The following is an 18,862-nucleotide window of genomic DNA, read 5'->3' as shown; positions in this document are numbered from 1 at the left end:
GAAAATGTCTGTATCAAATCGATCAGGGTTAAGCTGGGAAAGTTGGTAAGTTTCCGTGCGCCATTGGATCGTTATAGTGGCATGCTAACGTGTCGATAGACCTCAGCGCGATGTTTACCACGTAAGGGGACCATTTGTTGTCGAGTCGTTGCTTCTAACCGTGAACATTCCGTACACAGATTCGCATTAAACTGTGCTTTTTACGAGACACCCTTTGACTAGCATTCGACATTTTGTTAAAGAAGGTCTGGTTATCATTCTACTAAAATCCGTGCTTATTATTGCCTCATACAATTACTAGCCGTAAAATGAACGATTGTTCGGTCGAACCCATCGATTTCAATGGCTATATACTGACATATCTGGTATACTGTACTTGGTTTGACATAATTAGTCAAATCTCAAAAGTTCTCTCATGATATGTTTTCTTAGTGTGGATAATATACCCTAATTTTTGGTTTCGTACTTAGTTGAAGCTGTTGTACTTCTCACTGAATTTGTATTGAATACCATTCACTTGAATATAATTATTAACTAATTAATTCATTGTTTCAAGATCAAATTTTATAAACCTTTCACTATTTTGTTATATTAGTCCAGTAGTGCCTCACGTTAGTTAAAAATAAGTTTATCGAAATATCAAAAAAGGTTGTTTCGTGCAGACCCGAGATAGCCTTTGGGTTAACCCTTTAATTGGTAATCATTAGTGGATAAAGTGTAGGAATTGAAAAACTGATGATGATAAATTGACACAGCCTTAAAAAAAACCGAAGCGATTACCTCTTAACAGCTTCTCATGATACGATTATACATGTTTAAACCAAAGTTGATATGTTTTTCACAGTTCAGTTATGTTGATCCATTATTGCTCCGTTCGAGCTTATCTAAATGCTACGTACCTCCCTCTCAGGGGACGCAACAAGCGGTAAGTAGCTAGTCAATGCGGTGCCAAGTAATCTTATTGGCTTGCAAATGGACAGCAAGTGTTCGTCCTGTCGAGCCAGAGCCGCAATAAATTTCTACTGCATTAGGACCGGGAACGTATGCAGGCAACTCTCCTGTATGTGGTTTAGAATATGACCTATTGTGTGCATACTTGTAATTCGTTTGAAAACAGTACTCGAAGATATGGATACATGTGGATATGTTCAAACAATCTCATTACTTGGGTGTAGAGTCTGTCAAAATACATTTGCTCTAAAATCTATGCAAAAAGCTTAAGATAGCATCTAGGTGAGAATTCACCATTGTTCCAGCCCCAAAGGAAGCGGTAAAGATCATACAGGTTGTCTTTGAGTTTTGAAACACTGTAGTCTAACACAGAAATTTGGTTGGACTTTCAAAGGAATTTATAAATCGATTGAAATTTCCTATTATTTAAGCATGTTGCTTTCCTATCCGTGCTAAAGTTTCAGTTTCGGCGAACGAATATAACAAACGAGAAGGGAATATAGGACTTTAAGATTTGAGACATCGTAACGTATACCTAATTTGTTACGTCTTCTTCATTGAAGACATTACTAACAACTAACAAAAAATTATACATGTCAATCTCGATCGCTTAGTATATAGCGAATACATTACAAAAGCGTTTGGATTTGTTCAATTTTTTTACAGGGCCATGTTCCAATTATCTATGCTTTACTGCGTCTCCAAAAAATGAGAGGGTGGTTGACAACAACAGTTTTCACGCTTCTACAAATCCAAGATCCGTTCAATAGATTTCATATATTAAATAGTTTGAGATCTTAGATGTTCTCTGAGTGTGCACCTCTTCTCTGAGTTCGATGGAAGTAATTTATCATAAAAGCAATATAATGTAAAAGAAATCGCCAATCGAGGCCCGAATCTCTAATCCGCCCGATATATAGCAGAAATTTACGAAGCAGTTTAGTTTTTTAGTACACTCAAGTCAATCGTAGTGCGGCACCATTCGAGACTACATATTGAATATTGTCCACTACACTAATTAATACTCGAAGACGGAACTTCTACTCAGGTCTTTGCTTTAATATATGAATGCAACGGAACTAAGGAATAGGCTGAGAAAAATAAGTTTTTTTTTAATATAGAAACATGCAGATCTTTCTGTCAAAAGTACAATGTTTGCTAATTGGTTCTGGTTTATAAAATACATCTGCCTTTTTTCTATTTCCATAGAGGGCCATCCAGATTCGAAATACGAATTTTCGGCCGAAAGGACATACTGATTTTGTTGTTGAAGAATAGCAGAAATCTAGGCCAGCTAAACCGAATATTTGTGATCAATTTGACTGCTAAAAGTGGAAAACTCCAGCGTTGGAAAAAACTCAGTTTGCCTATTTGTTTATTAGTGTGCAGCGCGTATAGTTGTGTACGTAAACCTTTTCCCATCCTTTTGTTGCCTTTGTCTTGCCTCCTTTGTGTATCTGTAAGCCCCATCTACTCCTTTGTGCATTCACGAGTAGCCATTACGCCGTAACAGTAAGACATAGACATGTAATAATCAATAATAATGTGCAAAAACACATAACCACCTATTTCCAATATATAATGCTTCCATTCGTTATTCAACCCTAGTGTTAACATGATTTCCCTCGTGTGTCCAAAGCTGATTTCAGGCGAAAGCAGCAATGCGACGAACTCTGGCCTTCAGTCTAATGTGGCGACTGGTGCGTCTATACTCGCATTTGATTATCTGTGCAATTTTGCTCGGGTAAGTTATTCCCTATTAAGTTCTTTTTATTTCCCCACGTTACTCTTAGATGAGTAAATTCTAAACCAGTACGAGAAATAATGTACTGATAGGATTCACGTTGCCGATGTTGTTATGTTAACCAAGTTCGTTTTTTGTAGCCTATATCTGTACAACAACATAATAAGTTTTATTCGGAAGCAGCAGGTGATAGTAGTTAGGAATCGTAGTGGAGTCGATAATCCCGGAAGAAAACCGTGTTCGTGAGTTGGGAACAAGTGAATTCGAGTAACACACGGCGAGTCATCACACGGAGACTTCGATGTGAGACGCATTACCCAGCGTTGATGCCATATTATTAGTGCTGATGGGTTTTCTCTACGCAAATTTGTTTTCACAGAGCCCTCGTGTCTGTGTGTTATACCCTGTCGTGGGTGGAGTATCGCGTGGGCCTTTAGGCTATCCACTGCGCAGCCCGTCACCTTTCTTTTCCCATCGTCCACCGGACCAACTAAGGAAATATCCCAAAGATTTCTCATGTAGAAAGACAACCTTCGGCAGAGAAGGGCTGATAATAAACGGGTGTTCTGTGGACAGATAGCTCTAATGGTTCTTTCAGACTACCGTATAGAATAAGGAGAACTGGTACTAGTGAAAAGTGGGTGGAACTGATTTGGAGGAGTGGCCCTGGGTCAACGCAGTGGTTTATACAGGCCTAGTTGCGTTCGCTTCATAAACGTTATCGCTGTGGCAGCCAACACCGACGAACTAGTGTGAAGGCCTACGTGTGTCGAAAAAGTTCGAAGACTGGATGATGTCTTAGTTACTGTCTTGGAACAGGTTGGGCCTGAAATGCACGGTATGGACTCGCAAGTGTGTCAAAGCATATATTAAATGCCGCACTTACCCATTGCAGTGGATGACGACATTTGACTTTAAGCTTTATACAGAAGCCTACTTTTTCCTGGTTATTAAACGTTTCTGCATATGGGGTAATCCAATAATGCAATACCGTGTCGATATCAAGATGAGCTTGTTATTCTAGCTACACAGTGGTGATATCGGTTTTCGATTTCGCCCAGTTCCTTATCAAACGAAACGAGTATCGGATACTGAATTTCATGTCGCTTGTAATAGCCTTGAAGAGCGGACTCGTTAATATAGAACAGGTTATAGCATATAGTCTTCTACAGAAAAGAATTCAACAGATATTTATGACGATATTTTTATGAACGTTTCTGAAATTAAATGTAAATAAAATAAAATAAAACGGAAAGCGGATAAATTTAGATACATTACTTAGTTAGTCATTATAAATAGATATCGAACTGTCCGCATAAAGGAGGTCGCTATGCCTGTAATATGGCGTTTGTAAACTCTACGTACGATCTCCAGTTTCTAGCAGTCTAACTATTAAACGTGCAAGTTCTGTCGTGGAGTTCAGCTGACTTGGGCTAAGGGGTAGTGGGGTCATCCATAATCTAGTATTAGAATTATTAGATTTTGCCATTGCATCAAGTTTATCTTCTACATAAAACGAGAGTTTCACCGTGTTGAAGCCAGCAATAGACGTCAGATAGACAGGCAGTCTCATGTAACCCATTCTACTTGATTAACGTGATTTCATTATATTAGCGCAACAAATCATGTTGAAACGTTTTCGGCTAGCTTATTAGACGTTGTTGGCTGGTATATTTTTATATTGTGTGGGTAATTTATATAGACTCCTTTGTGCCCGAGCAGTGAAATGCTAATTCTCGCGTCTGATATACTCTCAGCAAATAGATTACTATACGTGGGGAAAAACTATTTTAAAGCGCTGATGTTGTCGAGAACAGTACGAAGGCATTTTTGACCTTGCGACTTATCCGTTCATGAACTACGTGCTATATGTTGGCAATGCAAATCTTGTAGAAGTAACCTTCAATCTATAAATGGTCTATTTTGGCATGACCTAATTACTAACATTAACTAACCAGAACATTTCAGAAGTACTGAGCATTTGTTAAACATCCACAAGAAAAGAACACAATCACTTGGCGACAATCTACAGGTCTCTAGCTACATTTTGTGACCACGCGTGGGTGATTGAATTGTTCTTTTCATTAGAAACTCCTCCATGTCGAATCAAAAAAATCTCGATGACGAAAATGTTACCGGAACTCGCAAAAAGTGTTTGCCAGAAGCGCAAACTTTAACATAATGTTACCACAGTTCAATAAGCTTTAAAAGTGTTGATACTTTACACAGTAATAAACTTCTAATTAATAAAAACTAAACCTAACTTATACCGGAAAGCAACGCTATTGGGTGTGAGAAGTTGAGTCAAGTTGAGAACTTATGCCGACATCCATCTTTGTTTTCACCATATTGCTCCGTGGACCAATGCCTTGGATCATTTTACGAGTATACAGCCATTTCCGGGTAGATATATACATATAATATATGTGGGTGTTAGATAATACAATAGACGAATTTGAGGCTCATTCGTGTAGCTGTTTTTTTTTGGAAAATTATGACGCTAGAAGGTACAGCTTGGGCCAGTTAGACTAAGCAGCTCATATGCAGCTAGCCAAGATATATAGCCAATAGTCGAAATTTTGCAGTGTTACTTTTGAAAACAGTACATTTCCTATGTTTGACTCCGTTTAACCATTAGTTTCCAAATATTGCTTCTTTTTTAGGCAATATGTGCTTCACAGTATAAGCAAAAATGATTGGATTTTTTGCCTTTGGACTAACACAGCAGAAAGCTCAATATGGCACGCAAATCAAAAAAAAAAAAGTTCAATTTTTGTAAAATATCTGTACAACTGTTTTATGCGTGAATGTCCTGTAACAACAAAGCTCTGACTTTTCTAATAACGCTTGTTAAATCTCTAACTGTAATATCGTTTGTAGGTATATAACTGCGAAAATAACGTAATAATTCTGGGCAAACAGATTTCTAAAATAGAGGATGCAGAGATCAAAGCGCGAGCGAAGTAGACATCGTAGTTTGTTTACAATATATATGTAGATAATAATGCAAAAATTAAAATTTCTTTGCCCACTCTGCAAATGGTTTTAAAAATGGCTGAGCAAAGCAAGCTTGTCTTGGAAACTAAAGTATTACTTTTCTAACAGTTGTTTGTCGCTAGTCAAATCGTAAAGTGGTAACTTAATCGAAGATAATGAATTTGTTACTGGCGATTATGAAGAGCCTATAAACTTTTATCATGCAACATTTACTAGTTCTATCGTATATTCTAGCACTTCATTTCATGAAGTGACTTTTGTTTTGAATTAAAAGACTAAGATGCTACATTAATTAGCAATACAATCATAATTAAAATGGACATATCGTTTACCTCTGGTGGAAAATGACAGGCTTCTTAGGGTGATATCTACGTCGCGGCCTTTTACTTACCTTACTTTTTGTTGTTGAGTTGACGATATCAGCTCAACATATTTAGTATGTGCACAGATATATTCAATTAGGTTAATAATTCTCACAAATATTCAAATTCAGAAAAATTTAATGAGGTAACAAATGTTGAAACCTAGAGGGATGTCAAAATAGTTCATCTCTCATGGTAGACGCTCTGGTCCGTGCAATATGTCAATGAGTAACTCAAATATATAAATTATTCGAGAAAGTTTTAAAAATATGATAATACAGTTCATAATATGCGTCCATTAGTACTCCAATAGTACGTCGCATTAGATATGTGCGATTATATCAATTCTAACGCTGAATTTCTATTTCTGCCTGCGTCTGGCTTACCTTTTACAGAGTATGTCTATTGGTTTTGTTCCGTGGTATAGGCCCGCCAGGCCCCGCGGAGCAGGGTACAGTGGATCTCGACGCCGAACTACGGAACCTCGAGCTACAAGTAAAGAAAAATCGTCAAGAATTGGCTTCGCTGAAACGCAGCCTAGAAGAAGCGGAACAGAAAGCCAGAGTTCCTGTCGCTGCATCCGGAGCAGACGTTGCGGGGATCGGGAAATCCGACACGCTACACGATACCAGCACAATGTTTTGCATGAAAAGTGTCCCCCCGCGTGCTAAATGTGACTATGACATACGGAGCATCATTCAGACGGTATCATTCACCAATGAGGACGGCGGAGTTTGGAAGCAAGGCTGGCCCATTGAATATGACTCGACACAGTGGGATGCCACCAACAAACTTAAGGTGTTCATTGTGCCCCATTCGCACAACGATCCCGGATGGATAAAAACGTTTGAAAAGTATTATACCGAGAACACAAAAAATATCCTCACATACGCTGTCGCTAAACTAAGCCAACACCGTGACATGACTTTTATTTGGGCTGAGATTTCTTTTTTTGCGCGATGGTTCGAAGAACAGCCCGAACCGATTCGGAAGAATGTCACCCGGCTGGTGAAAGAGGGCCGCCTCGAGTTCGTTACCGGCGGCTGGGTGATGAACGATGAAGCTAACACTCATTACTACGCCATGCTGGAACAGCTCGTACTTGGCCACGAATGGTTGCAACGAAATCTACCGGCGGCACCGAAGCCGAAAAATGGCTGGGCCATTGACCCGTTCGGGCTATCGCCAACGATGGCGTTTCTTCTGAAGGGACTCGGCTTGAAGAATATGGTCATACAGCGAGTGCACTATTTTCTCAAAAAATATCTTGCAAGAGCTAGGGCTTTAGAATTTCAGTGGCGCCAGTCCTGGGACACGCAAGGTGATACAGATATGTTTTGCCACATGATGCCTTTCTATAGTTACGATGTCCCGCACACATGCGGCCCTGACCCAGCTGTTTGTTGCCAGTTTGATTTTATGCGATTAAAACCAAGCCGGTCAAGCTGTCCGTGGAAAATGCCCCCGATCAAGATAACCGAGAGGAATGTGGCTTCTCGAGCTGCGCTGTTGCTCGACCAGTATCGCAAGAAAGCACAGCTGTACCAGACAAGTTCAGTGCTCATACCGCTTGGTGATGACTTCCGTTTTGACCGTAGTACTGAATGGGACAGCCAGTATACGAATTACAAGAGAATTATGGATTTCATTAATAAGAACGAGTCATTGAATGCCAACGTGCAGTTTGGCACACTTCAGGACTATTTCCAGTCAATTGAGAACGATATGCGTTCATCAGCCGTTACGATACCTACGCTGACGGGCGACTTCTTCACTTACGCAGACAAGAATGATGAGTACTGGTCTGGCTATTATACATCGAGACCATTTTACAAGTTTTTAGATAGGCGCGTCGAGTCGACGTTGAGGACAGCTGAAATTGTGCACAGTCTGGCCAAAGCAAACGGTATGAACTGTCGGGTGACGAAAATGCTGGACCAAGCGAGAAGAGGCCTCTCGCTCTTTCAACACCATGACGGTATTACGGGCACGGCGAAAACACACGTAATGCAAGACTATGGCATGAAACTCAACCAGGCATTAACAAACTCAATGAATATCATCCGCATATCTGCTGAATATTTGCTCGGCAACACTGATTCATGTGAGAACAACATTGTCATTAACTTGAATGGAACGGTTGAGGGCTACTCGTCGAGGGTATTGCTTGATTTTCGCCAGGCCTCCTATATCGTGTCGGTTGTAAATGCGTTAACCGCCCTTCGGCGAGAGGTAGTCACGATTTACACGGTATCACCCGACGTGACGGTTAAAGGCGCGGTGTCTCAACTTTCGCCCGCATTCGATGGCTGCAAGCTGCGCGACGATCTCTTCGAGTTAAGCTTCCAGGTTGAACTACGACCCCTCGAGGTTAAAGCGTTCACGGTATCACGCGGTGGCCACGAAACGGCTCCGTCGAGAGCGGACGTCATATTTTACAAGAGCTCGTGCGAGAACAGCGGCGGGGGCGTCTTTCAGGTAAGCTCGTCTGATGAGCAGAACTTCAAAGTCGAGACTAGCGGTTTGTCAGCGAGCTTCTCGAAGTACACCGGTCTGCTGACCCGACTGACGCAGACTACCGCACAGGCGTCCGTCGAAATCTCGTTCTGGCGATTTTCCACGCACAGCAACCCGAAACGAGATAAATCCGGCGCGTATCTGTTCATGCCAGAGAAAGACGCCCCCACATCACTACGTTTCGTTCCGACAACTGTTGTCGCAGTAAAAGGCGCCCTCGTCAGTGAGGTACTCACTATTACCTCAGATATCAAGGTGCATTTCCGCATCAAGGAGTCACCAGGCATCGATGGGCAAACTATTGAGATACACAATATTGTCGACATCACTCGAACGAACAATTTCGAGTTGCTGATGCATGTCTCTACTTCGATCGAATCGAAATCATTCTTCACCGATCTCAATGGTTTCAGTTACGTCGAACGACGCTACCAGCATCAATTACCTATTCAGGCCAACGTGTACCCGCTGTCGGCCATGGCCTACATACAGGACAGCTTCGCGCGGCTCAGCCTTGCATCAGCACAGCCCCTCGGCGTGTCCGACCTTGGCGAACAAGGCTCGTTGTATGTGTTCCTTGACAGGCGGCTCAGTCAGGACGATAACCGAGGACTAGCTCAGCCGGTACAAGACAACATTCCCGCGTTGAGCTCGTTCCGGCTCGTGCTCGAATCGCAAAGCGACATCGATCCTCGGCCTTCATTGTTGGCCTTGCTCACGTACCATTCATTGTCGTCGCCTGCTCTTCCTCTATTAGTTCACGGCACTAAAAAGGAGTCATATTCAACCTCATCGACCCTTCAGCCTTGCGGCCTACACCTTGTCAACGTTCGCTTCATGGACACCGGGACCGGCGAAGAACCTCAGTTCCTCATTACGTTACACAACGAAGGTTATTCGTGCAGTGAGCTAGTGCCTATCGGTATGTGCCAGATTACATCGGCTGGCATGGACTTAACAACGCTCTTTGGACGGACATTCGGTGATAGCGCGCAGTTCACATCACTCAGCGATCTGTACCCCGGTGATGTGTTCCACGTCACCGAGAACATTCATGTGCCGGCTAACCACATTCGGGCGGTAAAAATGGCTCGACTCATCCCATGATTCTAGTGAGCAACCAATCAAGCAGTCCTATTATTCGTCGTTGTAGAGTTAGCTAGCTAAGAAACATAGAGAAGCCCTTCTTTTAAAATATTATAGGTAAAAAACGACAGATGAGTGAAAGATTTATATAGATACTACATACATATTATGCTAATGTACTGACTAATGGAGGCTTTCAGACATGCTATATATATGCGTGTGCGAGGCTTCCGGATAGACAAGACCATGAATGAGGAGATATATCGTGTTTAATTTACTAGCATTGATATTTCGATAGTAGAAGTAGTAATACGAATTATAGTACTTATAAAATGTAAGAGATAAAAGTATAGAGCAAGCGAGAAGGAGAGAAAGTGCGTCTAATACAGGAGAATATAACGACGACAAGCACTGTTCTGGGTGGCTGATGAAATAAAGACGGCCCAATTGTATTAGGTTGATAGGAAACTTATTTCGACCACGTTTAGTTTTTGTTACCCATATATTTAATTTAGCCGTTTGGCTTGCAAATTGATTGGTGGGCCTCTTCTATGAAGTGTTCGTTTTGCACTTTGGCCGAGCACGTCAATAGCGATCGTCTGCTCAGTAGTCAGATGTCCTATGATCGCAACCGCAAATTCTTTATTACAGAATTATATATTGCTGAAAAATAAGGCACTTAAGACAGCCAAGATTGTGCAGTGGATTGAAGGTAAACTTTGAAGTGCCATCTGATGGCATTTGTCAAGATTGGTTTTAACAATCTCCAGCTGAAGGTTTATTTCTATAAAAAACCGAACTCTGAATGGCCGCAAGAAGCGAATGACGACAAATTGCAAATACTTCTGTAGAATGAGAATTCGACCAAGTCATCTTACAAATGCTCTGTATGGGTAAAAAAACAAACTATTACAAATTACCTGCATACACGAACTAACCTATCAAACGTATTTAAACGTAGATACTATATGAACTTAGTGGCTTTGCCATTTGCTTAAGCACATACATATCATTACTTGCAAGCTAGGAAAAAAGCCATTCCTGTAAAATATCGGCACCGCAAAGTGATCTCTAATGACGAACTTTGCCGCAAGAGAGAATAGCAAAACCACAGATAATTCTCGATATAAACAACACCTAAGATTCAATAGGGTCTAAAAGGAACTACCTATATAAGCGTATAGTAAAGCTGCATAAACACAATTAAATGATGATCGCTGACTGTGATTCGACTCGGCTCCTCAAGTTGAGTCATAAAACTAATGATATGAAGGCTCTTGAGACACAAGGCCACATGGGACTAGCGAAAATTCTGATAAACCTAAGACTGACAGTCCTTCAACGAAAATACTTTTACGCCCTACTTATTAAATTGCAACTGTTAGAATTAGTGCAGCACGGCCCATTTAAAGCAGGAAACAGAAAAACAAAATGATTTCATAAATGGGTTCCATAGTTGAGAGATACATCCTTTACCCAAATAAATAAACGAAGAACACGGAAAAAGCTAATCAATTTTAGAAGGCGACACTGATATATTTTAAATTTTAGCGCCACTAAAAATGACTTAATTAAAAAAAAACGAAAATACTTATCTAACTAACGTAATAATGCTAACAACCAAGAAATAACTAATTAAATGCAGTTTGCAACTGCATACGCCGAACTGGTAATGAGCGATTGTTATAAAGTGAAAATATAAACAAGCAAATGTATACATGTTCTCTTGTTACGTGAGTCTGAATGGATGGACAAATGACCTGAAAGTGTGGATCCATCTAAGAAATTTTGTGTGGTTAATTATTCGAAAGTGTATATTTTGATAATGATTGTCAAAACGGTTCTAAGTAGCCAGTGTCCACTCTTACCAGACTCCAGCTGATTTGTTTCCGTCACGATATTTCCGATGCAATTTATGCAACGTTTAGCATTGTACGCGGACTAAGCCCAGCTAAAGCAACACCCGTAACAACAATAATAACAGCGACAAATAAATAATTTCTTATCACCGTGGTCACAATCTACTAAGTAAACATTGACATAAACATCTTTGACCGTAACGAGAAGATAAAGCGTTTGTATTCGTATACTTGTGGGATGCGAGAGGGTATTAGAAGAAGAAACAATAGAGAAAAGATAATCATATTATTACAATATTATAGCTTGAAGTAGTCCTAGATGTGATATATATACATATATATATATATATATATATATATATATATATACACAGCCGGTTATCAATCAAATAGGCTCAACAATTCGAACCGAGTTTCAGGCCCATCGCACGACACTACAGCGACATATTTTCAAACGGTTTTTTGGCGACTGTTCATATAGTTATAAAGAAATCGGCAAATATTTTCGAATTTTTGACAAAGCATGTGGGATCGTTGCAAGCAATAGTATTTCATGGTACTGCCCCTTACAGACAGAATTGCTGCCACTCTCTGAAACGTGTTTCTGATGGAGTTTTTCGCTGCCGCAAATATGAGTGGATCATGATGCCAAACGTCAGTAATTTTTTTTACAAAGATCTGAAATATTTCATATTCTCTGTCCTTTCCAAACCAGTTGTTATAATTTTTTAGACATCTATTTTTGGATTGAGATCTGGTGAAACAGCAGGTCATGGCAGCACCTCTAGTGTCATTGCCAACTAGTAGCTTTACCATGCATGAAGATATAGTCACCGGTGGAACTATTGTACTGGAGGCACCGTCTTGCTCTCGATAACTTCAGCATATTCTTTGTGCATTATTATCCCCTGTGCGAAATGTGTCATCCCAGTGCCTTTGATACACATAATAAACCACATCAAAACTTCCAACAGATGTTGAATTTTCGACATAATGCGGTTTTTAGAAAATCGTTTGCCAAAACGTCTGAATGAATGATGAGTTTTTTCCCGAGAGTTTCAAAATGAAATTCCTTTGAGAAACAGGCTTCTCTCAGTTTTCAGCGGTCCAGTTTCCAAATGAAGACGGGTTCGCTTCATGCGAACATGCGATCTATGTTTCTTGGCAGGTCTATTGCCCTTGAGTCGGCGGCAAAACCTAACTTTCAGAAGAACTGGTCTACAATCTTTTAAACCGCTCTAGAGACGAATAAGAGACGAATTTAACTTTTCTTGGAGCTCGTAAATAACCACCTAGCCTTTCTACATTCCTTCGTGGTAGTTTCGTTCTTCGATCTTAAAGACACGTTGTGATCTAGGTTCGAATCCAAGCATAGGTACATTTCGTTTCGTGCTGGGAGCCAGCTGTCTGATGGAATTTCTAACGGCGATGCCAGACGTAAAATTTGAAACAAAGGCCCTTGTGCTTCGTGGCACCTTTTAATTCTTTTTACTGATTTCACGCGACGACAGCAGAAGGGTGCTTTAGCTTATCAGCAACGTTAGCGACCGTGTACTGGAAAACATGAAACGTCTCAGCAGTTTAACGTTGTGAACATGTTTCGACAAAAACACTCCAGCCAGTCTTCGCACTTAGTTTTTCCAGCGTCGACAACGGAAGACGAAAGTACCTCGTTTTAGTGCTGAGCGATAGACCTTGAAATCTTGTAAAAACCATCTGATTAAATACCGACCGAATATATCTAAATATATGTACATATATGTAATACAATAGAATGTGAAAGTCTATCCACCTACATTTACAGCTAGTGCGACCGATGAGTATTGCATTTGTACCAATATGATACGATACGATAAGGAAGGAGCTCTTGAAATTAAGGGCAATCCATTGCAATGATTATTTTTAAGGTAAACGTGATTTCTCGCTGTCACGAGCCCTTTATCCCAATACAGTACGTAGATCTACGAAGTTAGCTAGTTGAACGATTGGAACATGTGTACAATGGACATAGTATGGTTTTCACTTGACGAGTCATGGCATTATGAGCCTAATACGTAGGCACACGTCTGTCGTATTGTACAATGCGGGTAAATAACTTATAGAATATAGACTTATGGCAAAAAGACTAGCAGGAGAAGAACAGAAATCTAACAATTTGCGGGGCGTCTTGTCTAGGATGTTTTGATTTACAAGTTATACGACTATTACATTATATAATTACAATTGCTCGTTATCCTGTGTACGCCGTTGATAGTGTTGCATTAAGATATTCTGCGCATACTTGACGTTTTATGAAGTGACAACTCGAAAGTAACGTTGATGTAGTGAATTTACGAACATCGCCACACAGTTGTGACAAAGGCTCCTCCTCCGGAAGCTCCGTGTTAACTAGGTTCACGTCCCACCCTTGCTAAATCAAGCAAAGGTTGTATTCAGCCAGAAGTAAACAAACAGGAGGAAATGACGAGCATCAATACGATAAGGTTGGCTACAGAGCTGCTTTTTGCATAGGAGTGGCAGATGTATATATCGAGAAACGGATAGAGGGACACGTTATGAGAACCTTTTCTACCTATAGAATCTGTCACATAAACTGAAAATATCAACAAATTGTATCTGGACCATAAACCAGAACTTAAGTTCATTCCTTTTTTAGCATAACCGTATACTATGTTCACTAGGTATTCATGCTAGACGAACTGCCTGTCGATGACTAGTTTATACCGTTTTGATCCGAAATTGTTTTGAAAACATGTAATCATCTCTAAACGTATAGCTATTGTTCTCAGTCACCCATATCTTTATCAAGCTTTTCAAAAATAACTTGTCTGAGCTCATGATTGAAGCATGCTTATTTTAAATGAGCAACTTGTTTCATCTTAACTTCAAGCATTCAGTGATTTGCTGCTACACCTAAAAGGATGGAACAAATGCTTCTATCGAAGTTCTTTTTCTGGGAGACTACAGAAATTTTAGCCGCTGGGTCGAGCCATCGATGAATTAGAGACGTAGGTTTATAGTAGACCATCCATGTTCATGACACAAATATGTTACGTCCATGATGCTCTCTCACCACATAACGGTCAAATTTGATGAAAGGACGATCGATCTGGAGAGTGCCCGAAGTTCATTTATATCAGCTTCTCCTACTTAGGCGATAAGTGCGCTTTTGTATTACCGATCCTATCAACTTAAATAGACAACTTCAAGTACCACTATGTACAGCGAAATTATCCTATGAAATCCGTTAGCAACAGTACAAGAACAAGAAGACTGTCGGTAGATGCTTGTTTGGTGGACAGAAATCAAAAAACGAACTCGATGGGATGCAAGTTACAAAGGTGCATAAAGCTTTGGCAGTAAATGTCGTCAGCATAAAATGTATGAGAATGACCTGTCAGTCGGTGGTGATTATCAAGATCACATAGGAACGTGTGTCGGAAGTACGCGCGTGAAAGCCTTTTGCCATAGAAAATAATCAACATGGCGCCCGTTTGTTGCCTCTGAACCCAGGTAAACATTTCCAATGGGCAGCCTAGGGAATAAATATACGCCTATCAGGTTAACAAATGTTATTATTTTTTAAAGCATGTTTCGTTACCTATTAATAAACCAATCAGTACACTGGATTTTAGACGGACTTAACGAATGGCTCGAGTGAATTGGATCTAACGTTGCCTTAGCTCTGGTCGTTGATTGCATGAACATTTAATTCGTTCAATGAAACATGAGAAAGAGATTCACATTAGCTACGTTAGCTGTCCTGCTACTAGAACACCTTCAGACGTTCGTCGAAACACGATCTTACCTTCACATCCATAAGTATGAATCATAAGACGAAATGCTACCTTTTTCGTCTTCAGCTACTATTGCTATTGTTGTTGTTGTTGTTGTTGTTATTATCCGTATGGGTAACATATGGGCTCGAAAACATTAATTATTTTCACCTGTTGATTAGGTCAATAACAGTCGTTAATTATAAATTGCCTGTTCGTCAATTAGGATAGCAACAAAATCAGCGTCGGTAATTAGCTCACTACTGTATTTAACTTCCCTTGTACATGAGTACAAGTATATGTTTGTTTTAACTTTATCGATTCGTCCTTGTTGGCAGAGAATCTCTAATAATATTTCAACTGTCATGGTTTTTAGGATTAGTCATAATTTTTTTTATTTGCAGCCTTTCAGCTGTTTTTGTGCTGTAACACTACGGCTGAGAGCGCGTCATTTTACGCATCCTTAATGAGAGAAGCCTTTGTATAGGTAATTATTTTTGAACGAAAGTGAGCAAAATATAATTGGGGGTTGTTTGTGAGCGAAAGCCACACAATGACGTTTTTGCAGCCCACTTCGTGGCGAGCCCAACCAAAAATAATACATAGTATATTGACAGCCCTTAATAACAACTGGGTGTTAAGGGCAGAAATGCAGAGTGGGTGTAACCAAGACACTTGCAATACACTCGTACATGAATATATATTGTACGAGTTCCGGTGAGAATTTAATATTACTCTTATTATTACCACAATTATCGTAATTACCATATTTGTGATGAAGGTATATATATATAAACATATATAGCAGATAGAAATGTGACGTTATAAAACATTGACAAAAGTGAACCGAATCTTAATTAGCATGTACCCTTCAATACAAGCTTTTGATGTTGTTTCCGAACGGTAAAAAGATCGGGAGCTAGGTGAGCAAGTGCAGCTGCGGTGACCATTGGTCGCTCGTATGACGTCGATTAGTTCTACTTACGCCTACATATGTCTGACCAAATCACCTTAGCTCGGAAATAGTGAACATTAACGGAAAGGGCGAAGGCGCCAAATAACTGATTATTACTGGTAATTAGCGGGATATAGTAATATGCAATGTTGAAAAATGATGAGATTTATGGAACTAACGCAACTGTGTACGGATTTAGTCGCTTAAGGCATTCAAAAAGTAACACAGCCCACCTTCTGTGATTCTTATTAAAAAAACCCGTACACCTTTTTTATAAATCGTTTCAACTACAATAGATATCATATTAGACTGGAACGACTGTGTCACTTACAGCATCGTTTTAACCAATGGACATGTTGGCGCTTCTCAAAAGCTCATTCTTGACGAATTCAATAACTTCTCATCTCCTAAATGGAAATTAATAGGACGCTGTAATTAAAGTGACATTTTATTTGCTTTCTCATGCAGTAACCGGTATATTTTCTGGTCCGTTTTCCATTTCTATCGCTAATATAGGTGGAAATGCTAATCACCAATTTCGAATAGGTGCGATAGCTTGCCCTTCTATACTCCTAGTTGAAAAAAGCCCGGAGAACTAATTCAAACAACGCCAACGATATCTAACGGTTAATATGATTAAGTAAAAAACAAACGTCAAATTTGAGATTTGCTTGATTCGTCGAGGTTTTAGAGCTCAAGGGTTCAGTGGCGTGACTTGTAGCTCCACGCGTCTTAAAGCCATACACTCGCCGAAAGACCAAGTCGAAGTGAATCAATGTCAACAACTCTATATTGCGTCTCCTATTTAATGTGTATAGAAGAAACATGAGAGGCGATTATGTTTCGTGATTGTGATGACGACTATGGTGACCAAAATGAAGAATCAGCATGAAGATGATGTATTATAGTAAAGTAATTACAATATACGTATGAAAAAAGGCAAAAGTTGAGAAATCATCATACGTGCACCATTCATCATTGACTGATAGACGCATTCTTGTTGAAGTTGACTATATATCCTAGGGAAAACATCTGCGTGTCTTCCCCCAAGGGTTTCCTTCACTTCGACAAAGATCACTGTTTCTATCAGTCACCCGTCATACAATCATTACGATTATTACGTGATCATCATTAAAGAAAGACGGAAATAGTAAATATTAAACGACATACAAAGTGACAGTCATAAGCGTTCATACGTATGCATACATATAAATCATAGTTTATTTGTTGTGATATTTTGTAAAAAATATGAGGTAATGATGATCACGACGAAGAATAGTAGCGATATGATGGAGCCAGGATGCAAAAAAAAACTGCATATAAGCCTGGTCGATTGGATCTGGATGACAGTAAATTATAGAAGCGTTCCGCAAAAAATGTTTAAGATGCACAGATACCCCAGAGTGATGATATTACAGAATAAGCACTATATAGCATATACAGAAATAACAACGAGATTTAAATTATTTAAAACAAACATTTAAATTAATTTCAAAAAAATTATATAATTTTTTGTGTTTTTATTTTTCTATTTTAGTTATGTGAGAGCAAATAGTAGATCCATGTTGATAACGATGATTTTTTCTGTAACAGTTAATAATAACGACCAAACGATCCACAAGAGAAAGGTAATTAAAAAGCTAGGTTGTCTAGTTATGCAAAGAACGTTATGATATTTTAACAAAACGGCTATGATTATATTATGATTGTGATGATTGCCCGAAACGGAGCAGCGCTGAAGGTCATTGTTTGGTAATAAATTTGTTGAAAATAAAAGGTAAAGTCATTTTAGTATTGTGTAGTTAAAAAGGACATCGCATAATCATGTTTTGTACTTATCGACACCTAATCTTAGATATCGTTCTAAACGAGAGCCTCATAACTACAGAAGAGAAGTTTGAAGTAGAAACTTTTGAAGTAGCGCATCACATAGTACATAGATTACGGGTTGTAGGTCCTAATCAGGCCAGGACTCCATCTGTTATCACATTGATCAACATTTAATTTGTGAACAATAAGCTTGATCAAAGTATATATGTCACCATGAAGTTTAATTTAGCGACCACCAACTTTGCGGAACTGAATAAAAAACGATCCGCCTAAATTGGTGCCATTAGGCTGATGAAAATGGACGAGGTTTCATGTTTGTATTTCGACCTCAATTATATTTTAGTATGCCAAGGATCAGCGTGAAAGTGCTTACAGGTAAGAACCATAATTCCTTACTTACTATACTAGAGAACGTTATTGCTTTTTTAAGTAATGCAAAGAGCAATTTTTTTGCCATTTGCCAAATTTATTTCAAATAGTTCAATTATTTGAGTACAAGAAATTAACGCCTAACGATTATTTACCTTTTGATAGTACGCACTTATTAAAGTAATTCACATCAAGTAAGAAAAATAGAAAAGCGCCGAATCATGAATAATTCAAAAGAAAAGCATTTCAAGCAATATTCGATTCGCCTTATTGCAAGGTTGTTATATTTTTTCAATAAACCCACTCTACACCACAAACGAAATGGCTAAAATTAAGCTCGGTCAGAACAAAGGCGGCCTTTTTCACTCTACTAAACGCAACTTTGGTTATTTTTCAACTATAATGGTAGGTTCGGA

At 39.4% G+C, this 18,862-nt stretch overlaps 1 protein-coding gene across 16 annotated transcripts in view; it reads left to right on the top strand.

Moving 5' to 3' along the window:
- The window catches only part of alpha-Man-IIa (alpha-mannosidase 2), a 29,170-nt gene extending 11,132 nt beyond the window's left edge, over positions 1 to 18,038 (top strand). For 11 of the 16 annotated variants that reach the window (XM_022796075.2, XM_086984325.1, XM_022796071.2 and 8 more), the window contains 2 exons: positions 2,591 to 2,695; positions 6,450 to 18,038. In XM_022796075.2, the coding sequence (XP_022651810.1) occupies positions 2,613 to 2,695; positions 6,450 to 9,678 (3,312 nt within the window). In that variant the 5' untranslated portion in view covers positions 2,591 to 2,612 and the 3' untranslated portion in view covers positions 9,679 to 18,038. The other 5 variants (XM_086984321.1, XM_086984331.1, XM_086984326.1 and 2 more) reach the window with 2 other exon arrangements.
- Positions 18,039 to 18,862: the final 824 nt, after the last annotated feature.

This window comes from Varroa destructor, unplaced genomic scaffold, assembly GCF_002443255.2.
Source record: "Varroa destructor unplaced genomic scaffold, Vdes_3.0 BEIS01000003.1, whole genome shotgun sequence".
NCBI lineage: Eukaryota > Metazoa > Arthropoda > Arachnida > Mesostigmata > Varroidae > Varroa > Varroa destructor.
Note: the sequence above shows the minus strand (reverse complement) of the source record. Positions and strands in the feature narration are given on the sequence as shown.